The following is a 22,806-nucleotide window of genomic DNA, read 5'->3' on the forward strand; positions in this document are numbered from 1 at the left end:
GATATGAAACTTTTTTATTGACTTTTTTTGATTGATATTGAATATTTACACTTATTTTGTGCAAAATATATCAATTTTAAAAAGTTTGGGTCGAAAAAAAGTGATTTTTGACTATTTTGTTAAAAACAGGCTTAGGTAGGCCATATTTAAGGCACTCCAGTAGCCACTATGATTAAGTTCTGTATATGCGTTATACATAATAATAAAGGTAATAGTAGTAACTAGCAATAACAGAAAACAGAATGCAAAAATATTGGTTCTAAAAAAAGTTATAGTCATTTGAGTGGCCAAAAAAGTGTCGAGGAGGGCAACCAGCATAGGCAAAAAGACAAAAATTTAAAATTTTAATGAAATTCTTGAAATTTTTTGAATAAAAACTATTTTTATGTTGTATAAATTCAAATTATTGCGTTTTTTGTCAAAATAAACGTAAAATTTTAAATTTTTGTCTTTTTGCCTATGCTGGTTGCCCTCCTCGACACTTTTTTGGCCACTCAAATGACTATAACTTTTTTTAGAACCAATATTTTTGCATTCTGTTTTCTGTTATTGCTAGTTACTACTATTAACTTTATAAATATATATAACATGTATAAAACTTAATCATAGTGGCTATTGGAGTGCCTTAAATGTGGCCTACCTAAGCCTGTTTTTAACAAAATAGTCAAAAATCACTTTTTTTTGACCCAAACTTTTTAAAATTGATATATTTTGCACAAAATAAGTGTAAATATTCAATATCAATCAAAAAAAGTCAATAAAAAACTTCCATATCTGAGAATTGAGAGACTACCTGAGTATTACCTATGAAGGCCCCTAAAGTTGCAGAAAGTTTACAAAATGAGATTTTTTGGGTTTTGAGATTCAAAACTATTATATTTTGACCTAAAAAACACAAAAACATTATATTATTTAATTTCTAAGTGGTAGTTTTAGAAATGACTTTTTTGAAAATTTCTTTGTAAAGGGTCAGTCACAAACAGGGTCCGTTTTCACGACCAAGACTACTTCCAACTATTAAGTATTATATATCGTTGGAAAGGTATTATAACAAGCTACACTAAAAAAGAAACAGAACTGAAAAATATTTAGTCATGTAAAAGTTATAGCAGTTTGAGTGATGAGAAAAAGAGTCAAGTCGTTAAATAGCATATGTCCCTCTAACTCGGAGAATTTTGAACTTTTTCAAAAAATTTCTTCACAAGTCTTCCTAAAATGGCTAAATACATTAAAAAACATTTAAAAACTTTTTCCAAATGATATCTTCCAAATTTATCTCAGAAATATTAGTTTTGAGAAAAAATTCGTCCAAAACTAAAAATGCAATAACTTTTGTTCGTACCAACCGATTTTGGATATTTTTTCAGTTTTGGAAAGTAGAAAGTAAGTACTTTACGAAAAAATATGTCTATATGAGAAACTTTTGAGAACTAGCATATTTTCCGGACGCTTGAAGCTTTTTTTCATGGTATTTTCATACATTTTCTCAAGTCCTGCCACTAAAACCCAATATATATAAACCTTGTCCTATGTCAAATTAAAGCTCTTATATAGTAAAATTATGAACCGAAAACCGTTTTTCAATATCTTTTAATTAAATAAGAAACTTTTCAAGTCAAACAAGACATGAAAAAAATCCGTTTTTTACCATTTTTCAACTTCAAACACCTCCAGAACCGACCAAACAGCACCAAATGAGCTGAAATTTTGCATGCAAGTCTATTGCTATATGCACTATAAGAAAAAAATACCCTCAAGTCTCGATTCCAAAAAGTCCAAAAATCAAAGTGAATGTCCCTTTTTTTTTCATTTTGCCCCATAGTGCCCCTGGACAGCAGGGAATCTTGACTCAGGGTAGATTGGATGAAATCCGACTTCAAGCTAGAGTCAGGTTGACCTGAGGATGGATTTTCGGGCAATTCTAGGCCATGTGCATTCTGAACAATGAGAATGGAGGGGTTTGGGGGTCAAATACCCTTCCCTGCCCCGCTACATCTTCATTTATCGTGGGTTCGGTATCAAGCCAGTACGACACTGTCCTCTGGTCACACAAATGACCCTTGAAGTCGGATAATTGATCGAAAATCCAGTTTAAGTCCAATATGACTCTATGATAAAGCCTCATTCACTCCAATTGGACGCCATTTTCGAACAAACCCCATCCCTCCTCATATGTGAGATTTTTTTTCGATTTATTTTTTGTGGATTCTTTCTCAATCTCAATGATTGCGGTTTCTTTGCAATATTATTATGACTGCTGTAAATAATGTTTATGATGTTGAATGAATATGGACTTATGGATGGATATATTTATTGAGGTTTCTGTTGAAACATGGGAGGATTCAATCTTGGGGTACAGATGCTGTTTTGTTTGAATATTTATTGATTTTATGGTTGAAATATGAAGGTTTAAATTGGAAAAAATTGAAGAAAAGAAGATGGAAAAATTGATTAGGGGATGGGGGACAAGATGAAGTGTTGTATATACCCGAGTGACACATGCTAAGATGGCTCTGCTGTAGAGTGGGTTAGTCAGGGGTGCAGCCAGAACTTTTGGGATTTTTTATGCGATTTTTGACTCAAAAAACGTTAAAAAATTGAAGAATTTTGAATAAATTGAGGGAATTTGGGGGAGGGTAGGGGTATCGGGGGTATGAGGGTATGGTGGTCTAGGGGTCAATCTCTACATGCAACCCTGTGCTCCATATGAGTCCAATCATGGATTCCATATTCATTTTGTGTCACTCGGAACCAAAACTTTAAAGAAAGAAAATGGAAAATTTGTGGAAATTTTTTTCCAATTTAAAATTGTTTTTCATTGTCTTGTTTTCCCCTTGAACTTTTCCTCAACCCTTACTTATATCTTATAAAATAATGTTTTGTCACTTTACATCAGAACAAATTGAAATTGAGTTCGATCAGGGCAGCAATGCTGAAATTTGCATTTTAAAATTGAATTTTTTATTATTGGAAAGTTTTTAATTATAATGGAATTTTCAATTTTAAACAATTCAATATACATGCAAATTTTTAAAATTATTAATTAAAATTAAATTTTTTTTTCATATTTTATAATAATTTTTAATTTTTTTTTATTTTTAAAATTAAATTAAGGTAATTTTATTAAAAGTTTAAAATATTTTTTAAATTCACTTATTTTTGAAATTGAAAATTTTTAAATTTTTCCATATTAATTAATAAAAAATTAATCCAAATTTTTTCATATTTAGAATTTTTAAAATCAATAATTTTCATATAATTTCCTTTTAAATTCAATTTTAAATTCTCAATTACTACCTTTAAAATTAACAAAACCAAAAAACCAATTTTTAAAGTAATTTTTCCAAGAATTTTCTTAAATTTCACTCATTGCACGTGCAAGCACTCAACACAGCATAAATTAATTTTTTCTTATTTTTTCCAATTTTTTCTGTAATTTTTCGGTTTTTTTTATCTTCAATTTTCAGAAATGAGCACAGAGAAAATAAATCCATTTGTAAGCAATAAAGTGAAAATACATTGCGTAAATATTGACATTAAAATAATGAACAAATTTTAGATAAAATTGACAAAATTGTCTTTTTTGGTTACTTAATTTAAATTTCTGTGAAAATTTATTTAAATTTTAAAAATTTTGATTTTTAATTGAATTTTAAGTTATAAAAAAAAAAAAAATTGAATTTTAAGTTATAAAATTCATAACATAAATTTAAAATAATAAAAAAAAAATTCAAAATTAATTGCTTTAATTTTTAATTTTTTTTTCAAATATTTTAAAAATTTTTAAATTTTTATAATTTTTTTTTCTTTTAATTTTTTTCGATTTTCTGAATTTTTTAAATCTTTTAATTCTAAATTCTAGAAATTTTTAGATTCTAGAAATTTAATATCAAAAAAAATATATTTTAATTTTTTAAATATTTATTTTCAAATAAAGCAATATTAAAATTGTTATCATGTTTATCTTTAAACAAGAAATTTTTCATCTGAAAATCTCAATTTTTTGTACTTTTCTTTTATATCCCATATCAAATCGTCTACAATTTCACAAAAAAAAGCAAACAAAAAAAAAAAGACATTTTTTGTCATCAGATCCTATTTAAGACTTATTCGTAAATTACGTAACCCTTAGTAACCCACCAACCCCCTCTTCCGTTCCTCCCTAATCCTATCAATTTTATTCCAAATTCCAAATTTTGGACACAGATGTGGGGTGGGGTATAGGGCTATTCCTAGAGCTACGTAACTCACGAATGGTCCCCCTAACCGACATACAAAAAACCTTCAAATCTCTTTGATGACAAGCAATAAAATTACAATTATATTTCCTTTCCCATCCGTAAAAGGCACCAAAATTGATATTAATTCCTTTTTTCTTTATTTCAAGGTTAAGAAAATCAAAAGACAGCAGCAAGTTACATCCTGTGGAAGGAACATGTGAGATGAATTATGATCCGAAAAAGTGTCGACTTTTTATATGTTTTTTGAATAATTTATTGCCATTTTTTTGTGTGTTTGGAATTGAAATCTGATTTTTTAGATGAATTTAGTGCTTTTTTTGGGGTTGCTCGGTAGGTGGTTAGGTCTGTGATTTATGGATGGAGATTTTGGGTGTTGGATTTGATTTGAGAGATTTGTCATGAAGGGCAGGTACTGAATTGGGGGCTGTTGGCTTATTCTGTAAGGGTATGATCCATTCCTTCCTTTCTCATGCTCACATCTCGTCTTTCCTCGTCCCTCCTCGTCCCTCCTCGTCCCTCCTCGTCCCTCCTCGTCCCTCCTCGTCCCTCCTCGTCCCTCCTCGTCCCTCCTCGTCCCTCCTCGTCCCTCCTCGTCCCTCCTCGTCCCTCATCGTCCCTCCTCGTCCCTCCTCGTCCCTCCTCGTCCCTCCTCATTCCTCCTCGTCCCATCTTTCCCAATCTTCCCCCTCTACCCTCCCTAAATGTACCCTTAAAGGCTATTTTAGCTTCAATTCTTAAATCAAAAAGTCCAAAAATTTCCAATTTTTTATTCCTTTTTCCAAAATCACATCCAATAATCCACAATCAATCTGCATAGAAAGAAATAATTTATTTCGTACCTTATATCTTTTTGGTGTGAAAATTGTATTCAGATCAGTGAGTTTGTGACGAAAATTGGAATAAGTAGACGATCTGGTATGTATTTTGTGTGTTTTTAGGCACAGACTTGGAGATGGAAAAATGAATGTGAATTTAAAAAGGAATCGAAAATGTCGTTGACTTCTTTTTTGAGGTTTCTTTGTTTTCTTTTTGAGGTTGAGAAGTCAATGAACTGATTTGGGAGGGATTTATTGGAGGTTTTTGGAAGAATTTGTTTGAAATTGTAGATTTGTTGAGTTGGACGAGCTATAAGTACCAGCAGAGTAGTCAGAACTCCAATGTAGAGGTGCCTCTATGAAGTCCAAATACCCAAAGTCCTGCCAAATCTGAATTTCAGTAGATAGTTGCAGATATGTGCATCTAAAGCGCATCAAGTCGATTAGTTGCAGCCTATTTCACTAAGGATTGTTAATTTTATCAGATAATCGTGAATTAAGACACAAAAAAGCACTGCTCATTAGGTTTCGACCAATTTTCAAGTCCAACACCGAGACCGGGACAAGGAAATGGGACCAGGATAGGGACAGAGACTGAGACGCAGGGTACAAGATTCTTGACAAATCAAGAGACCGAGATTGACACTGTCAGAGCCACTTTATGTCCATCACCTTTATATCCGACGACTAAGTGAATACGACGGCTTAGTGCTCTCCTAGCAAGATCTTCCAGCTTCTAGGATAGACTCGAGTTCCGTATGGAGTATCGAGTATTCCATATTAGAACATGTTTTGCTGTTCAAGCTGTAAATGACCCAATTTTTAACTGAGTTCAAATCACTTTTTTAATCTCTAATTTATTAATTCTCTGCTCCATTAATTCCTTCTATATAGCCACAGCATAAAGCCACAAAATATATTAAAAAGTGAAAAAAATCCAAAAACACAATTTTCGGACAACCGAGAAGTGATTAAGTAAGTTAATGGTCCATAACATAATTTCTGTTAAATTAAATGAAAAATATTGAAATTTATTGCTCATTTTAAGAGCTTTTTAATGTTCAAAGTCAACTGTCAGCAGTCAACATTGCAGCTTCTTTATCAACATCTCAAATCTTATTTATTTTTGATTTCCACGAATCTAAAATGACGCACAAAAAATAGTCCTCAATTCTGATTCTGCACTTAAGACTTCAATTCCAAAACGACATTAAAAGCAGGTCGCAAAGATTCGACATTAAAATAAAAAAAAAGGTCGCGACAAATTGTCGTCGCACGTTTGACATTTCCTTGATTTTCAACGTGAATAATTTTTTTCGTAGGATTATCAATATTGGAACTGCTGTTTGTATTCGATTTGGAGGATATAATTGGAATTTGATATGTAATGGAAGTGAAAGTTGTGGGCTGAGAATTGGAAGTTTAAGGAGATTGTTCCATGATGCCAGATCTAATCCGAATCTGGTATGACTCTGCCATTGTGCCAGATCTAATCCGAATCTGGCATGAATCTGCCATGATGCCAGATCTAATCCGAATCTGGCGTAACTCTGCCATGGTGCCAGATCTAATCCGAATCTGGCTTGACTCTGCCATGAAGCCAGATCTAATCCGAATCTGGTGTAACTCTGCCATCATGCCAGATCTAATCCGGGTCTGGCATGACTCTGCCATGGTGCCAGATCTAATCCGAATCTGGACTTTTCATGATTGTTCCACTTTTTTCAGCACTTTGTTTTCCAAATTTCTAGGTCAAATTTTATTTGTGCATTTTACTTTTTTTATCATTTTATTAAAAGATTAAATTTAAATCTACTTTATCAGTTGCAAAATACAATGATAAAAAGAATTTAGACAAAATACGCAAATAACTGATAAAAATTTCAAATTAATTGATTAAATAAAAGTTGATGTCAAATGCAACTCAATTTTCAGTTCAATTTTAGCAATTCATACCTAAAGTCCATAAAGAAAATTAAGTCAAATTTGCAGTAAAAAATGAAAATTTTGATTTTGTCACTTTTGTTGGCTGTTGCGGTGGTTGAAGGGGTTCAGGATGTTAATGTAAGTGGATTGTTCCTCAATAGGCTCCTTCGGTAGCCTCAACAGGCTCCATTAGATGAATTTCGTCAGAATTCCTCAAAAGTTACCAAAAAAATTGTCATTTTATGACCAAAATCCCTCAAATTGCTCCTTATTTCCAGCCAAACGTAGAAACAACCACAAGATACACTCCACCGACCGTACCGTCCTCATGTCCAACAGCTTGCGAGACTACATCACCTGAAGCACAACGATGCATGTGTCCAGAGCAGTATGAATGCCTGCTGGGTAAATGCCAATGCAATTACAACAGGCAGTGCCCATTTGATGAAGCTGACTGTGAGGCTAATTGTGGATGTACGGATAAGTGCCTTTGTGAAGGAGGTCGTTGCACCTGCAATGATGAAATTGATCAGTGTCCATTTGCCTGTACCAGTTGTGTTGACATTTGTGGATGTTCCAGAAATTGTCAAGTTTTTAATGCCGAAGCTGATACATGTGAATGTATGGATCCATGCCAATGTGCTGAACCGCCACTTGTCTGTCCATTCCCACCAAGTGACTGTGTAGCTAGATGTGGATGTGCTGAAAGATGCTCAAATACATGCTTTGGTAACTTTTGTCGATGCGATCCTGACAAGCCATGTCCATGAGCTGTTGAATGATTTTATTGGATGGGATATTTTGGAATTTTGTATATAAAAAATCGAAAATTTTGAATAAAAAAAGTCTTAAATTTTTAATAATTTCGTAATTGCATGTGTAAAGGACTTTCAATTGGATATCTTATCTCTGTTCCTTATCAGCCTTTTAATACATAACTTGTGCATTTTAAATTAGTTTAAATTATTTATTGACAAATGATAAGATTGACAAAGGCTTTCAGTGACTTATCGACACATATTTTTCAACAAAAACAGAAATAATCCTTAAAAATCCTTCAAATGGAACCAAGGGGTGGGGGGAAGGTTTGACATCAACAATATACCACGTTGCCAGTTAGATGTCAAAACTGAGAATTTGTACAAGTTTTGTGATACAGCCAGCAACAGAGTCAGATGGAAAGCCTTTTGTAGCAACCTAGGCTTCAAGTCGGAGCGTGGTTCCAGTAAGTAAGTAAGTGCATACCTGGATGGATAGGGGTAATGGGAAAGCCGAAGTCAGACTCTAGGATTGGATGTGTTGATAAGGACGGTATAGTTCTCATTATCCCCAATTGGCAGAACTTATTGAAAGATAGAGCTGACTACAGAAGTTCTTGAAACGCTGCAATAGACCCTCCTCCGTCCCAGCCACGGAAGTAAGTAAGAAGTAAGAAGTTTAACTCTGAAACTGACCAAATGCCAAGTGTGTACCTTTCAAACGATCCCTCTGGATGTGCCCCTAGTAAAACCATCATTCATATGGCAACTATCTCAAATTGAGCCTTACTCATTCCTCAACCTTCACTTCCTTATCCCTCTCCTACCACCCTAAGCATTCCTACCCAATTAATTCCTAGAAAATTTGTAAAAATTCTTAATAAAATCCGTAAAAAAAACTTCAATCTTCAACAAGAATTAAAATTAAAATATTTTATCGCCTCCACTCAAGAATAAAGTTGTTGACACAGCACCAAAAAAATCCATAGGAACTAAAAATATCCAGTTCAGGAGAAGAAAAAAACTTTTTTTCCTCGTCTGCCTTAAAAATATCGCACCGAAAGATTTCAAAAAATTGAAAAATTTATGGGGGAAAAAGTAAAAGTGTGGCATTTACAGATTCTCATGGTATGCTTGGCATTTTTATATTATCTATTTTTATTTGCAGACTTGAACGGATATTGAGGTAGGTTGGATGATGGAATTTTTTTTTTGAATTAATTTTGGAATTTTGAGTGAAATTTTTTAATTTTTTTTTTTGATGAATTATTTAATCAAATTTGGGAGTAAGAATGTTGGAGTGATTTTGGGGATGTCTGATGGAGTTTTGGAGTTGAGGAACGAGGAATCATGGTGGATGATGGTCCACGTGAATGAGCGTGAATGTGGGAAGGACGAGCGAAGGTGGAACCAAGGATGAGCGAAGGTGGAACAAAGAATGAGCGAAGCTGGAACAAAAGATGAGCGAAGCTGGAACAAAAGATGACCGAAGCTGGAGCAAAAGATGAGCGAAGCTGGAACAAAAGATGAGCGAAGTTGGAACAAAGGACGAGCGAAGCGTTCCGTAACTCCCAAAACCCTCCCCAAATTTCAAAACAATTTAAATTTTCCGCTTCCAAAAATTCAGTTCTTCTCCAACAAAAAAACGCAAGTAACACAGAAATCACATCAATATTCTTACAACATTTTGCAAACACACGCACTGTCGTTGCCGCAAAAATTCTCACAAACGAACAAGAAAACTTTTCTTTTTATTGACATTATAATTTAATATAAAATATGAGCAGAGAAAAATTTGAAAAAAAAAGAAAAAAATTCAGAGACAAATTTAATCAGCAATAAATGTTAAGTGTTCCAAAATGAGACATGTGTAAGGAATTTGTAAGAAATAATAAGAATGATTTGGTATTATGCGGTAAGTGCTGGAAAATTGAAGTTAAGTTGGGAGTTTTGAGAAGCTGTCGTGGCTGTTTTGCTTGGCTATGCTCCAAAAGCTCGATTTGCCTAGCTCAGCTCGACTTGTCTAGTTCAGCTCGACTTGCCAAGCTCAGCTGGACTTGTCTAGCTCAGCTCGACTTGTCTAGCGTCAGCTCCACTTGCAAAGCTTAGCTTGATTTGCCAAGCTCAGCTCCAATTGCCAAGCTCAGCTCGACTTGCCAAGTTCAGCTCCAATTGCCATGCTAAGCTCGACTTTCCAAGCTCAGCTCGACTTGCTTAGCTTAGCTCCACATGCCAAGCTCAGCTCGACTTGCCAAGTTCAGCTCCAATTGCCAAGCTCAGCTCGACTTGCCAAGTTCAGCTCCACTTGCCAAGCTCAGCTCGATTTGCCAAGCTCAGCTCCAATTGCCATGCTCAGCTCGACTTGCCAAGCTCAGCTCGACTTGCCAAGTTCAGCTCCAATTGCCATGCTCAGCTCGACTTGCCAAGCTCAGCTCCACTTGCCAAGCTCAGCTCCAATTGCCAAGCTCAGCTCGACTTGCCAAGTTCAGCTTCAATTGCCATGCTCAGCTCGACTTGCCAAGCTCAGCTCCACTTGCCAAGCTCAGCTCCAATTGCCAAGCTCTGCTCAACTTGCCAAGCTCAGCTCGATTTGCCAAGCTCAGTTCCAATTGCCATGCTCAGCTCGACTTGCCAAGCTCAGCTCGACTTGCCAAGTTCAGCTTCAATTGCCATGCTCAGCTCGACTTGCCAAGCTCAGCTCCACTTGCCAAGCTCAGCTCCAATTGCCATGCTAAGCTCGACTTGCCAAGCTCAGCTCGACTTGCTTAGCTTAGCTCGACTTACCGAGAACAGCTCGATTTGCCGAGAACAGCACAACTTTTCTACTCGAGTTTGCCCAGCTTAGCTCAAAAAATGCTCGACTCACTCAGTCGCTCAAAAAATTCCCAACTTTCTCATCTCTTTATTACTCTACATGCCTCGTAGAAAAGTCTTGTTCTACATCTATAATCACTCCTACATACCAACTCATAAAAATTACTTCCAACAATTACAAAAGCATGAAAACTTTTAATTCATTCATGGAAGGCATGAATGCTCTATCATGGCATGACAAAAAAAAATAATCCTTTTTAATTTTTTTCAATTCATTAAAAAAAATCCAAAATGAAATTTCCTGATGGGATTTCCACATCGACGTCCGAATTTGTGGTTGACATTGGCAATGAAAATTAATTTCTATAACTTGGTTGTGGAAATGACTTTTTTTGTATTATTAAGGCTGCCTTACAATATGTTGGGAATTTATTAATTTTGTATGTAGCTTTGCTGGCTTCATTGCTGATCCAATTTTAGATTGAAAAATGTCTTCAATTCAATTAAGTTTGAGGGATTTTTAGTTGAGATGATTGAAATAAATTTCTTGTGAATGCATTGAATCTTGTGCTTTATTAATTCTGTGGTATTTCTCTGCTAGTGGGATTCTTAGTTATGCATAAGAATAAGTCGTAATCAAGGTAAATTATTCAAATTGAGAAAATGAAGATTTAAGGGGAATTTTTTGCGTAGTTACTGATGAGAGCTATGAATAGTGATGTATTGGCAATGCTCCTGTTGTGTATAGCTAGTAATTAATGGAATGAATAGAGAAATTTAGAAGCTTTCGAGGAGTTCCACTTGACCGAAGATTTTCTTGACCTCCGCTAGACATCCGCTCGACCCAAGCTAGTCTTGACATCCGCTCGACCCAAGCTAGTCTTGACATCAGCTCGATCCAAAGCTAGTCTTGACATCAGCTCGACCCAAGCTAGTCTTGACATCAGCTCGATCCAAAGCTAGTCTTGACATCAGCTCGATCCAAAGCTAGTCTTGACATCGGCTCGACCCAAGTTTGTCTTGAGATTCGCTCGACCAAAGCTAGTCTTGACATCCGCTCGACCCAAGCTAGTCTTAAGATTCGCTCGACTTAAGCTAGTCTCAACATCCGCTCGACCCAAGCTAGTCTTGAAATCCGCTCGACTTAAGCTAGTCATGAGTTTCGCTCGACTTGAGCTAATCTTGAGAACTGATCGATTAAAGCTAGTTTTGAATGTCGCTCGACCCAAGCTAGTCTTGACATCCGCTCGACCCAAGCTAGTATTGACATTCGCTCGATCCAAGCTAGTCTTGAAATCCGCTCGATCGAAGGTAGTCTTGAGAAACGCTCGACCCAAGCTACTCTTGAGATTCGCTCGATCCAAGCTAGTCTTGACATCCGCTCGACTCAAGTTAATCTTGACATCTGCTCGACCCAAACTAGTTATGAGATCCGCTCGACTTATGAACCCCTAAATTCCAATAAGTCGTCCATGACTCACAATTCCATAACAGGTAGTAATTCCCCCATCTAAAGTTATATTTGTAATATTTTCATCACAATCAACCGTCACGTTCTACAGCACTTTATTCACATTTAAGCAAACATCAAGCACACTTTTCAAATAAATCTCATTAACTCCTTCCATTTCACATATTTATGCAGCATGTCGTAACATGATTTAAATGCATTATCGTAAACGTAAAAGGTGCATCAGAACTTTGCATCGACAGTTTAATCCTTTTTTTTATCTTGAAAAAATGTTGATGGATAATTGCGCGCATGTAAAAGCGTTAACAGCAACAGCTTTACATATGCACAGTGAGTATATTGACATGATTTATTGTCACATATGTGAGATATGAGGAACAACTTATGAGCTTATGAGCACCTTGATGCATTAAAATGACATAAAAAATATGATAAAATGTGAGGGAATTGTGCTGGATGAGACCGAGCAGCACAGAACACGGATTCGCATTGGAACCGTTGATATAGCGACGCAGCAGCACCCTACCGACCACGTTGTCCTGTTCAGCAATCTTAAAGCCATTTTAAAGCTTTTTCCTTAATTTTCACAGTCAAAATGAGAAAATGCCTGATGCCCAATGACTACCCGTGCCTGAAATTCTTGATCAACTTTCAAACCAAAAAAAAAAAATAGAAGAAATAAACGAAGACTTTAAGTAAAAAAAGAAACAATTTTTTACGTTCCTTCCTTTTTTTCATTTGATTGACTTTAATCCAATTTAATTTAAGATAGATATCTTCAAGTTTTTATCAATCAGCCAATTGAAGGGTGCTCGTGAAATCGATGCTGAACAGGTTTTGGGATTGTTCGTTTATTGAGTTTTGGATAGGAAGGTATGACCCGGAAGGCACATGATGTAGAGGTGGTCGTCAATAGGACCTTAGGCTTGACAATAGGACTTGAAAGTGCTCAGCTCAGCTTCCCCAACTTGACTTACTCAGCTCGACTTGATCAGCTCGACTTGCTCAGTTCGGTTTTGCCCAGCTCAACTTGCTCAGCATGATTTGCTCAATTTGTTCAGCTCGACTTGCTCAAATTGCACAGCTCGACTTGCTCAAATTGCTCAGCTCGACTTGCTCAGATTGCTCAGCTCGACTTGCTCAAATTGCACAGCTCGACTTGCTCAAATTGCTCAGCTCGACTTGCTCAAAATGGAACCAAATTCACAAACATTTCTAAGTTCATATACCTTCCGGGCTCAAGTTCAAGGTGAACAGCACTCCAAGGTGTTGAAATTCTGAAAAATTTACAATAAAAACTACTCTTTATTCAGTAGACTTAATCCAATACACTGAGTGTCACAGCGATAACTGACACATAGTTCACTGTAAATGTTTACAAATCAAGCTTGAAATGCTTGAAGCTTAATAGAAGATTTCTGGATGTTTTGATTGACGTCTTGTTGATACAATCTACAAATTAAATTTCCGGAATGTTTACTGATTGAATAGTTGTTGAAATATGTAAATTAAATTGCAGGATATTGGAAATTATGGATGCAATAAGTAGAAGAGTAGGAAGTAAATAACATGAAGTTAATAATTGGATGTAACGAAGATGAATGTAATAAGTTCCGGAATGTTTGGAAAGATTGCAGTTTGTGAGGACAGTGCAGATGGAATTAATGGAATTTTAGGTACTGACCCGAGCAACACAGGATGGTGAATTGGATTTTTTGGGGTGAAAAATGGGTTGAAATCAGTTGGCGTGGTGCTGTAGGAGCAATTTTGTGTGTAGAGTTAACGTTGCACTAGTGAGAAGAGTGTGCTGCTCGGGTAATAGACCTCCAGAGTCTCTCTGGCTCTCCCTACCCCTCTCTAGCCGTTCCTACTCCTCCCTATCCCTCCCTATCCCTCCCTATCCCTCCCTATCCCTCCCTATCCCTCCCTATCCCTCCCTATCCCTCCCTATCCCTCCCTATCCCTCCCTATCCCTCCCTATCCCTCCCTATCCCTCCCTATCCCTCCCTATCCGTCCCTATCCCTCGCTATCCCTCTCTAATCCCTTCCTACCTCTCTATAGTCTTCCCTACTGCTTCCTCCCTTTTTTTACCCATCTCTACGCATCTCTACCCCTCCATACTCTTCTCTACCCCTCCCAAACAAGCAATACACAAGCAACACGGATGCCACTTGCATTTAAAGTTAATAGACGTAACCACCATAAACCATGAACCACATAGATCATAACATGTGTTACTCGGTCAATTAATTTACCATTTAATTTAATCGTTATTATTACCCACAAATGTGTGTTTCATAAAAAAATTCTTTCACGACCGACATCATCATTTTTGACACACTTTTATAATAATATACATTTGAACCACACATTCCGAAGATGTATCGCTTATTTTACAGATGTACAGAAGAGTAAGAAGAAGATTATCAACATGTGGATGAGAAAAAAAAAATGAAAAAAATTGAAATGTTTCTAATTTTAGATTAAGAAGAAGAAGAGCAGCGAGCATAGTTCTCTTAAAAATTTCAATTTCCATTACATTTCATGTACGGATAGACATTACTTGGTTGATTTGGTGGATGTAGAGATCTATTGAGATTCATGAACTTCCTTAGATTGTGCTTATGAGAGCATATGGCGTAGAAAATGGGAAAAATCTGACCTTAGAACAGTATGGTCATAAACTGGGGTCAGATTCATGAAATCCGGGCATAAGATCAGACGTGACTAGCCTGACAAGCCTGCCTGATCTGAATCTACATCGTATGTCTTCCAAGACTCTTTATTCGAGCTAAAGAAGACAGCAAATAGTCTTAAAATGTAACTCAGCGACACCATCAAGCCATCATGCTCAGCAACACGCCATTTACACTCCAAATCAATCTTCATCTTCACAGCACCCCAAAGCATTAGAATTCCAACTTAACACACATATCCTTATCAAAACTAAGAAAAAGATAACACATCTATGAAACTAAAATAGACGATTGTGCCAAAATGAATTCAATCAATTAACACGCATTGTTGGTTCAGTGGTAGAATGTTCGCCTGCCACGCGGACGACCCGGGTTCGATTCCCGGACAATGCAGTAAAATTGAAGATTTTTTTTTTGCAATTTTTTTTTGTAGTTTGGTGTTCGACATGATGAATTGGTGACATGATGATGTTGCTCTTCTTGTTAAAAATTTGCTGGTAATCGGAATTGGCTGTTGATTGAAATTGAGACTGAGACTGCGACTGAGACTGAGACCGAGACTAAGACACCCAGACATTCAGATTTAAAAACACCCTGACACCCTGACACCATAACACCATGACACCATAACACTACGACACTATGACACCATGGCACCTTGACCTTGACTAGACTCCTTGAAATCCGGACATCAAGTCACCTTGACACCATCATACCACGACACCATGACACCATGACACCATAACACAATGACACTAAAATCAAAAGAATCCCAAAAATCATCCCAAACTTTCCAAAAACTCCTCAAAAGTAATTAAGCAGCAACAATTTACTTAGCAAATTCTTCAACCTCTTCTAATGTCACAAAAACACCCAAAAAAATCTTATTTATCTTTACATTTTCACCCAAATATTGACAGAGTCTGATTAATAATTTTTGTGTGTGTGTGACGAGACTGAAATTGACTCAATTTTAATAACTTTTACTGTCATTTGCTGTGTGGGATGTTGATGAAGATTAGATTTCGGAAGTGAAAAAGAGGAGTTAAGACAGCAGATAAGCTTAATGATGCTGATATCTTCGTTTATGATAAATTATAATGAGATGAGCTATTGGATTGACATTTAGATATGAGAGAAGATTTTGGATGTTTCTTTGGGGGATTTTTGGAGGATGTAAATGTCGTTATTAGACAGAATGTAATGGATATGCATGGGAAAAAATATGGAAATATTGATAAAATTGTGAGGCAAATTAACAGAAGTAATTAAAGATTTTCGATGTCTAAATTAAGACTTTCCAGCCTCAAGGTGTCTGGGTGTCTTTGTATGTAAGTCAAGCCTGAGTTTGAGGATGTCAATGTGTCATCGTGTGACATGGTGACATGGTGTCATTGTGTCATGGTGTAATATCGTCAGAGTGTCATGGTGTCATTGTGTCATGATCGCATGGTACTATGGTGTCATGGTCACATGGTCACATGGTGTCATGGTGTCATGGTTGTCAAACAAACCCACTCTGTCTCCACAACTCTCTACCAAAAAATGCTGCCAAAAACTTTAACAATTAATTTCAAAAAATAATTTTTATCCCCCACAAAAATCCTCATTTCAAAGCTTTTTCATTGTGCCGCAGAGCTTAATCTGTTAAGATTTATATTAATGACACGATTAAAGCCATAACAATGAATTTTTATTGACAATAATCTCAAATACTTTGTGGATTTTAAAATCTGTTATTGTTATCATTTTCTACAGAATATTTTATATTTGAATAATTTTTATTAGGATTGACAGACGGCTGAATTTATTTGAAATATTTTGGTGACATAAAGGCTTAATTTGTTACTAAATTAAATAATTTTTGTATTGAAAATTAGGAATAAAATTTGATGAATTAGTCTTTTGGGTATTTTGGTTGAGGCTGTTTGAAGTTTGGGTACAGAGGGGTATTCAGGGGAGTGGGGTAAAGGCTTTGGGTTTGATCAATCCCCTAACTTCCCCCTTTTCAGGAACAATCATCAATTTGCTATGACTTAATATGAAAAAATCTCAAAAATCCTCAAATTTCCATGATGGGATGCTCCGGGGGGTCCTGTGGCTACACATCAGCTTGACCCACTCCATTGCTCATAATATCCAATCCTTTTGCAACCAAAAAAATCCAATCCTATCATTTTCTGCACACTCATTCAACTCGTTATAATTTATAGCACTCATTTCTTAACTTAATGACCATGTTTATTGTCATCATCATCGACATCGGCATCTCTTTAGACTGTTTTTTTGTTTTGTCATTCTAGATTATTGTTAAAAAAGTGACGTGATTAATGTGGTATTGAGGATTCTTCAATATTTTTGGGTGCCGATTTGGATCATTTGTTATGTTTTGAAGCATTAGAATTGGAATGGTTGGGTGTTAGTGGAGGTTGGGTGGCTGTTTTGGGTATTTTGGGGTCAATTTTGGGGTTTTTAAGGGGGGACAAATTGGAAATTGGTGAAAATTGATTAAAAATTTTGGAAAATTGTCTTAAAATTCGGGAATTCACTCTACGTCTCTTCATTTATCCTCATGGTCGCCTTAAATGCGCTGTAACCCAAAAACAGTTCCTTACTACGCTCCAGCCCTTCAACCTCACAGATTAATCCCAAAGAAACCCAAAAAAATCTTCAAAATTACCCCATCAAATCCAGAATTCATCCTCAATTAATCATCATCTTCCCATTTTTCCGATAATTTTTCATTTTGTACAAAACACAGAAAATATCCAGACACATCATCAGTCATCCATTCGGATCATAAATTTCATGCTTTTTGTGACAGAAAAGGATAATAAATGCTGTCAATAAGCTTGACAAACTGCAGATTCAAACATCCGAATCATGTCGAACATTAATTCAGTTGATTGTCAGCTAGCATTGATACTAACTAAGCTGATTATAAGGAGCTGATAATGATCCATTAGTGTTGTGAGTTTGGATATGGATTTTGAGATGAATTCGAATTGTTTTGCATAAATTGGTTGGATTTGGATGGATTTTGGAGTCGATTTGGATAGTAAATATAAAAAGCAGAAATTGGTCTATCGATCCAAAATCTGGCAGCAGACAGGCATGTCTAGGGTATTTTTTGATGATTTTTTGGTTACTTTTGGGTGAGTATATGGATTTGGGATGATAAATTAATACAAATTTAAGATAAATCGTAAATTGATTCGAAATTCGATGAATAAATAACATTTTTTATAAAATTTAAATTTTTTAAATTTGCTCAATTTTTGAATTTTATTCATTTTTTTATTTTTTTCAATTTTTTCAATTTTTTTTTAATTTTTAAAATTTTTTTTAATTTTTTTTTTAATTTTTTAAAATTTTTTTTAATTTTTTTTTAAAATTTTTTCAATTTTTTCAATTTCTTCAATTTTTTCAATTTTTTCAGTTTTTTCAATTTTTTCAATTTTTTCAATTTTTTCAATTTTTTCAATTTTTTCAATTTTTTCAATTTTTTCAATTTTTTCAATTTTTTCAATTTTTTCAATTTTTTCAATTTTTTCAATTTTTTCAATTTTTTCAATTTTTTAAATTTTTTTAAATTTTTCAATTTTTTCAATTTTTTCAATTTTTTCAATTTTTTCAATTTTTTCAATTTTTTCAATTTTTTCAATTTTTTCAATTTTTTCAATTTTTTCAATTTTTTCAATTTTTTCAATTTTTTCAATTTTTTCAATTTTTTCAATTTTTTAAATTTTTTTAAATTTTTTCAATCTTTTTAAATTTTTTCAATTTTTATAAATATCATTAAAAACTCATTTAAAAATTCCAAACCACAAATCATCATTTTTAAAAATTAATAAACACACATTTTCATGGTCAACTAATAAATTCAGTCAGCAGCAAAAAAAATGTCCAACATGTGTCAAAATGTGAAAAACATTCCTGACAACCTATATTAATATTTAAATTTTTCACATATGTCTGACATTTTTGAATACAGCTAAAAATGATGTGTCGAGTCAAAGTCAAATTCTCAGACTGAAATTCATTATTTTTGCAGTAAAATTTAAATTATTTTGTGAGGAAAAAAATTTAAAAATTGGAAATAATAATTGTTTTTTTGGGGGGCCCCCCCCCCCCCCCCCCTCCTGGGGTGCATCTGCAATTTATTCAATTTTTCATGCAAATTTCTCATAAAATTATGCAAATTTTCCTACAATTCCGACTCCAAAAACATGTTCTGAACATCCTACATAAGCTGCATCTCATTACCCAATTTTAATACAAAATTTGCCATCTTTTTTCCTTATTTTTCAACAATCTTATCTTATTTAAATGCATAAATAACTAAAAACATTAAGGAAGTTCCCATAAATTTCTTCTTATACCTCAACATGTATCCTCATAAACCTCAACAGAAATAACTTCTCAAAAAAAACATGAAAAAATAAAGGAAATGTTTGCAATTTGTTTGCAAAATTTATGTCCTCTAGCCACTTACTTACGGCAACTTTATGGGAACTTCAAACGACTTCAACAACAAAACCTCAAAATTGATGAATTTTAAGAGGAAATTCATTTGAAAAAGTTTTGAATTTATGGTTATTGTTTGGGAAGTTTTTTTTGGAGATTTTTTGATGTTTATGGCAGTTGTGGGAAACCTTTGTGCTGCGGGACACTAGTTGGACGTCAATAATTGTTGAAAATTGCCATGAATTTACCGAACCGTACGACGTGTGCGGTTTTTGTCAAAGGTGGGTCATCATGGTGGGCCATGGTACAAAAAAGGTTGTGCACCACTGGGATATACCATCTGATCGAGTCTATATTCTAAATCTGTGACTCTAAACCGCATTAACCATAATATTCATGTCATACTAGTGTACCGCGGCACACAGGTTGTCCAACACTGCCTAACAGTTTGCAAAAAATTCAAAAAAATCCAAAAAAAACTTCAAAAATTTATTACAAAACTTAATTGAACTTCCAGACCAATTAATTTCAGGTTAAGTTTATCATTCGTGACATATTAAGTGAAAAATAGTGAGAATATTGACCTTAAAGCTATTAAAATTACAACTGGAACTTCTCTTTTTCCATGTGCAGAATTTCAATTAGTTTACAACTTTTTGTATGGATATTTAAATACAGACAAACTATTTGTCATGATAGTTAATGACTTTCTGATGTGATGTTTTGCAGGCATGAAGTTAGTGAACTTTTGGAATTGAATTTGTTGCAGTTTTGTGACTTTTTATTGAATTTTTATTGATTTTAATTTTTTTAAAAAAAAATCAAGTTTTAACGGTCTTCGAAAATTCAAATTTTAGCAGTTTTCAAAAATTCAAAATTTAACGGTTTTCAAAAATTCAAAATTTAACGGTTTTCAAAAGTTCAAAATTTTACGGTCATCAAAAATTCAAAATTTAACGATCTTCAAAAATTTAAAATTTCTGGGTTTCCAAAAATTCAAATTTTAACGGTTTCTAAAAATTCAAATTTTTGAATTTCAAAATTTAACGGGTTTCAAAAATTTAAATTACAACGACACAATTTAGTTTCATTTTTCAATATCCTTAATCGATACTTAATAGTCATTGAACTTGAAATGGAACTAAGACACAAACTTGATGTTCATTAGTATCACATTCAAAACTTTATTTATTGCTGTTTCCTTCACGTTTCTTTCTTCTATTAATAACTTACTCATTCCACTAATTCGATGACTAATGAAAATAATCGCAAAACATGAATACAAATGAAGACTTTGCAGCAGTTCTGCATTATCAATTTTCTTCTTGTTATTTGTTTCTCATTAATTTTGATATCGAAACTTTGTGTTTTTTTGTTTATTCTATGGCTTGAACAATAGCAAACCTCATAAGTGCTATAAACAACAAATTTATGGCTTATCGATGCCCAAAGATAACAGATGATAGGAAAATTTATGTGGGCTGGACGGAAGTTGTGGGATGTTTGGATTATGTTGAATCTTTGCTGATTTTACTGAACAAAATTTGAATTTTAACGAATTTTACCCGAAATTTTCCAAATGAAATTCGAACTTGGCCGATTTTTAACGAAAGCAACCCGAACTTTACCGAATGATCCCGAAAATTGCCGAAAAAAACACGAACTTTGTCGAATTAACACAAACTTTTCTGAATGAAATCCGAATTTTGCCGAATGAAAGCCGTAAATTGCCGAATAAAACACGAATTTTGCCGAATCAACCCCGAAATTTGCCGACAAAATCCCGAAATTTTCCGAATGAAGTCGAAGTTTGTCCAAAAAATATCGAACTTGACAGAATGAAATCCGAACTTTGCCGAATCAAACCCAATTTTTTCCGTATGAAACCCGAACTATGCCGAAAGAAACACGAACTTGACCGAATGAAACCCGAACTATGCCGAGTCAAGCCCAAACTTTGCCGAATGAAACTCGAACTTTACCGAATTTTGACGAACATTTACCATCAAAAATCCAATTTCTCCTCAAAATCATCCAAATTCCGTCCACCCATCAACAACAGCCAACAAATTTTTCAACCCCTTTTTACCTCGTTTTTCTTAACTTGCTTTCTTGTCTGTCTTTCTGTTTGTCGAGGTCAAATCTTGCGATCGATTTTTCGACCACTTCTACTGCTCCAATCGAGCTGAAATTTTTCAAGCATGTGTATTCTTGATGACAATGCAATACTTAAGCATTAGTTAATCACAATATAGCTTAGTTATGCTATAATTAATTAATTTTTATAAAAAAAACACGTACGTATTACGTACGTATTACATACGTTTTACGTACGTAATTCTTTCAGTCCTTAAAAAGATAATTTTTATAAAATTCCAAGCCAGTCAAGGGTTCAAGTCTCATATTTTTCAACTTTTTTTGTCGTACTTTTCAATTCTTTTTTGATAATTTATAATGTTTTAAAATAAAGTTTTCCATTTTCACACTTTTATACGCTATTTTTATTACACGCTTTTATTTGACTTGCTCTGTCTGTCCTTCTGTCTTTCTGTCTGTCACGTTCAAAATTTGAGACCCATTTTTCGACCACTTCTACTGCACCAATCAGGCTGATTTTTTTTATACGTGTGTGTTCCGGAGGGCAATTTGATATTTTGCCATTATTAAATCGCTAACTCGCTTCCTTATATTTTAATTAATTAATTTAAATTTTTATATGGGAAAAAATTTGAAAAAAATCCGTTGTCAATTATGTGTATTTTTAATTCACACTATCAAGATCGTTTATCGAACTAGAAATGATTTTCTATGATTTAATATGCATTGATTAGTAATACGAATTATTAAATATATAATAATATCGACATGTTCAGGATATTTAAGCAAGACTAAAAAAATATCAAGTGATTTTCTCATGGATATTCTTAGTAAAAATTTGAATTCAAAGAAAACCGTTACATTCAAATCTTCAAAAATACGTTAATTTTTTTTATATTGAATTTCAATATCTTGATATACTGTATAAATATGGTCCTGGATCTTATTGGATCTTGTTATACTGTATAAATATGGTCCTGGATCTTACTGGATCTTGTTATACTGTATAAATATGGTCCTGGATCTTACTGGATCTTGATATACTGTATAAATATGGTCCTGGATCTTACTGGATCTTGTTATACTGTATAAATATGGTCCTGGATCTTACTGGATCTTGTTATACTGTATAAATATGGTCCTGGATCTTACTGAATCTTGATATACTGTATAAATATGGTCCTGGATGTTACTGGATCTTGTTATACTGTATAAATATGGTCCTGGATCTTACTGGATCTTGATATACTGTATAAATATGGTCCTGGATCTTACTAGATCTTGATATACTGTATAAATATGGTCCTGGATCTTACTGGATCTTGTTATACTGTATAAATATGGTCCTGGATCTTACTGGATCTTGATATACTGTATAAATATGGTCCTGGATGTTACTGGATCTTGATATACTGTATAAATATGGTCCTGGATCTTACTGGATCTTGTTATACTGTATAAATATGGTCCTGGATCTTACTGAATCTTGATATACTGTATAAATATGGTCCTGGATGTTA

General features: G+C 34.2%; 1 protein-coding gene and 1 non-coding gene across 2 annotated transcripts; both read left to right on the plus strand.

Annotated features, from left to right (window-relative positions):
• Positions 1-6,963: 6,963 nt before the first annotated feature.
• LOC139100147 (uncharacterized) lies at positions 6,964-7,853 on the plus strand. Its single transcript, XM_070652751.1, has 2 exons — positions 6,964-7,120; positions 7,261-7,853. The coding sequence occupies exons 1-2, from the start codon at positions 7,055-7,057 to the stop codon at positions 7,750-7,752; spliced, it is 558 nt and encodes a 185-aa protein (XP_070508852.1). The 5' UTR covers positions 6,964-7,054; the 3' UTR covers positions 7,753-7,853.
• Positions 7,854-15,044: 7,191 nt separating this feature from the next.
• Positions 15,045-15,115, plus strand: TRNAG-GCC (transfer RNA glycine (anticodon GCC)). Its single transcript has one exon. It is a non-coding gene; the product is annotated as a tRNA-Gly (tRNA).
• The last annotated feature ends 7,691 nt before the right edge of the window (positions 15,116-22,806 follow it).

This window comes from Chironomus tepperi, unplaced genomic scaffold, assembly GCF_022539635.2.
Source record: "Chironomus tepperi strain 1889 unplaced genomic scaffold, CSIRO-AGI_Ctep_v1 contig_58, whole genome shotgun sequence".
Classification (NCBI taxonomy): domain Eukaryota; kingdom Metazoa; phylum Arthropoda; class Insecta; order Diptera; family Chironomidae; genus Chironomus; species Chironomus tepperi.

Excerpts from the sequence above, each read along its gene's own strand:
- LOC139100147 (XM_070652751.1), top strand. The coding sequence starts at position 7,055 with ATGAAAATTTTGATTTTGTCACTTTTGTTGGCTGTTGCGGTGGTTGAA. Across the intron at positions 7,121-7,260 it reads AAGGGGTTCAGGATGTTAAT|CCAAACGTAGAAACAACCAC; the intron begins GTAAGTGGATTG and ends CCTTATTTCCAG.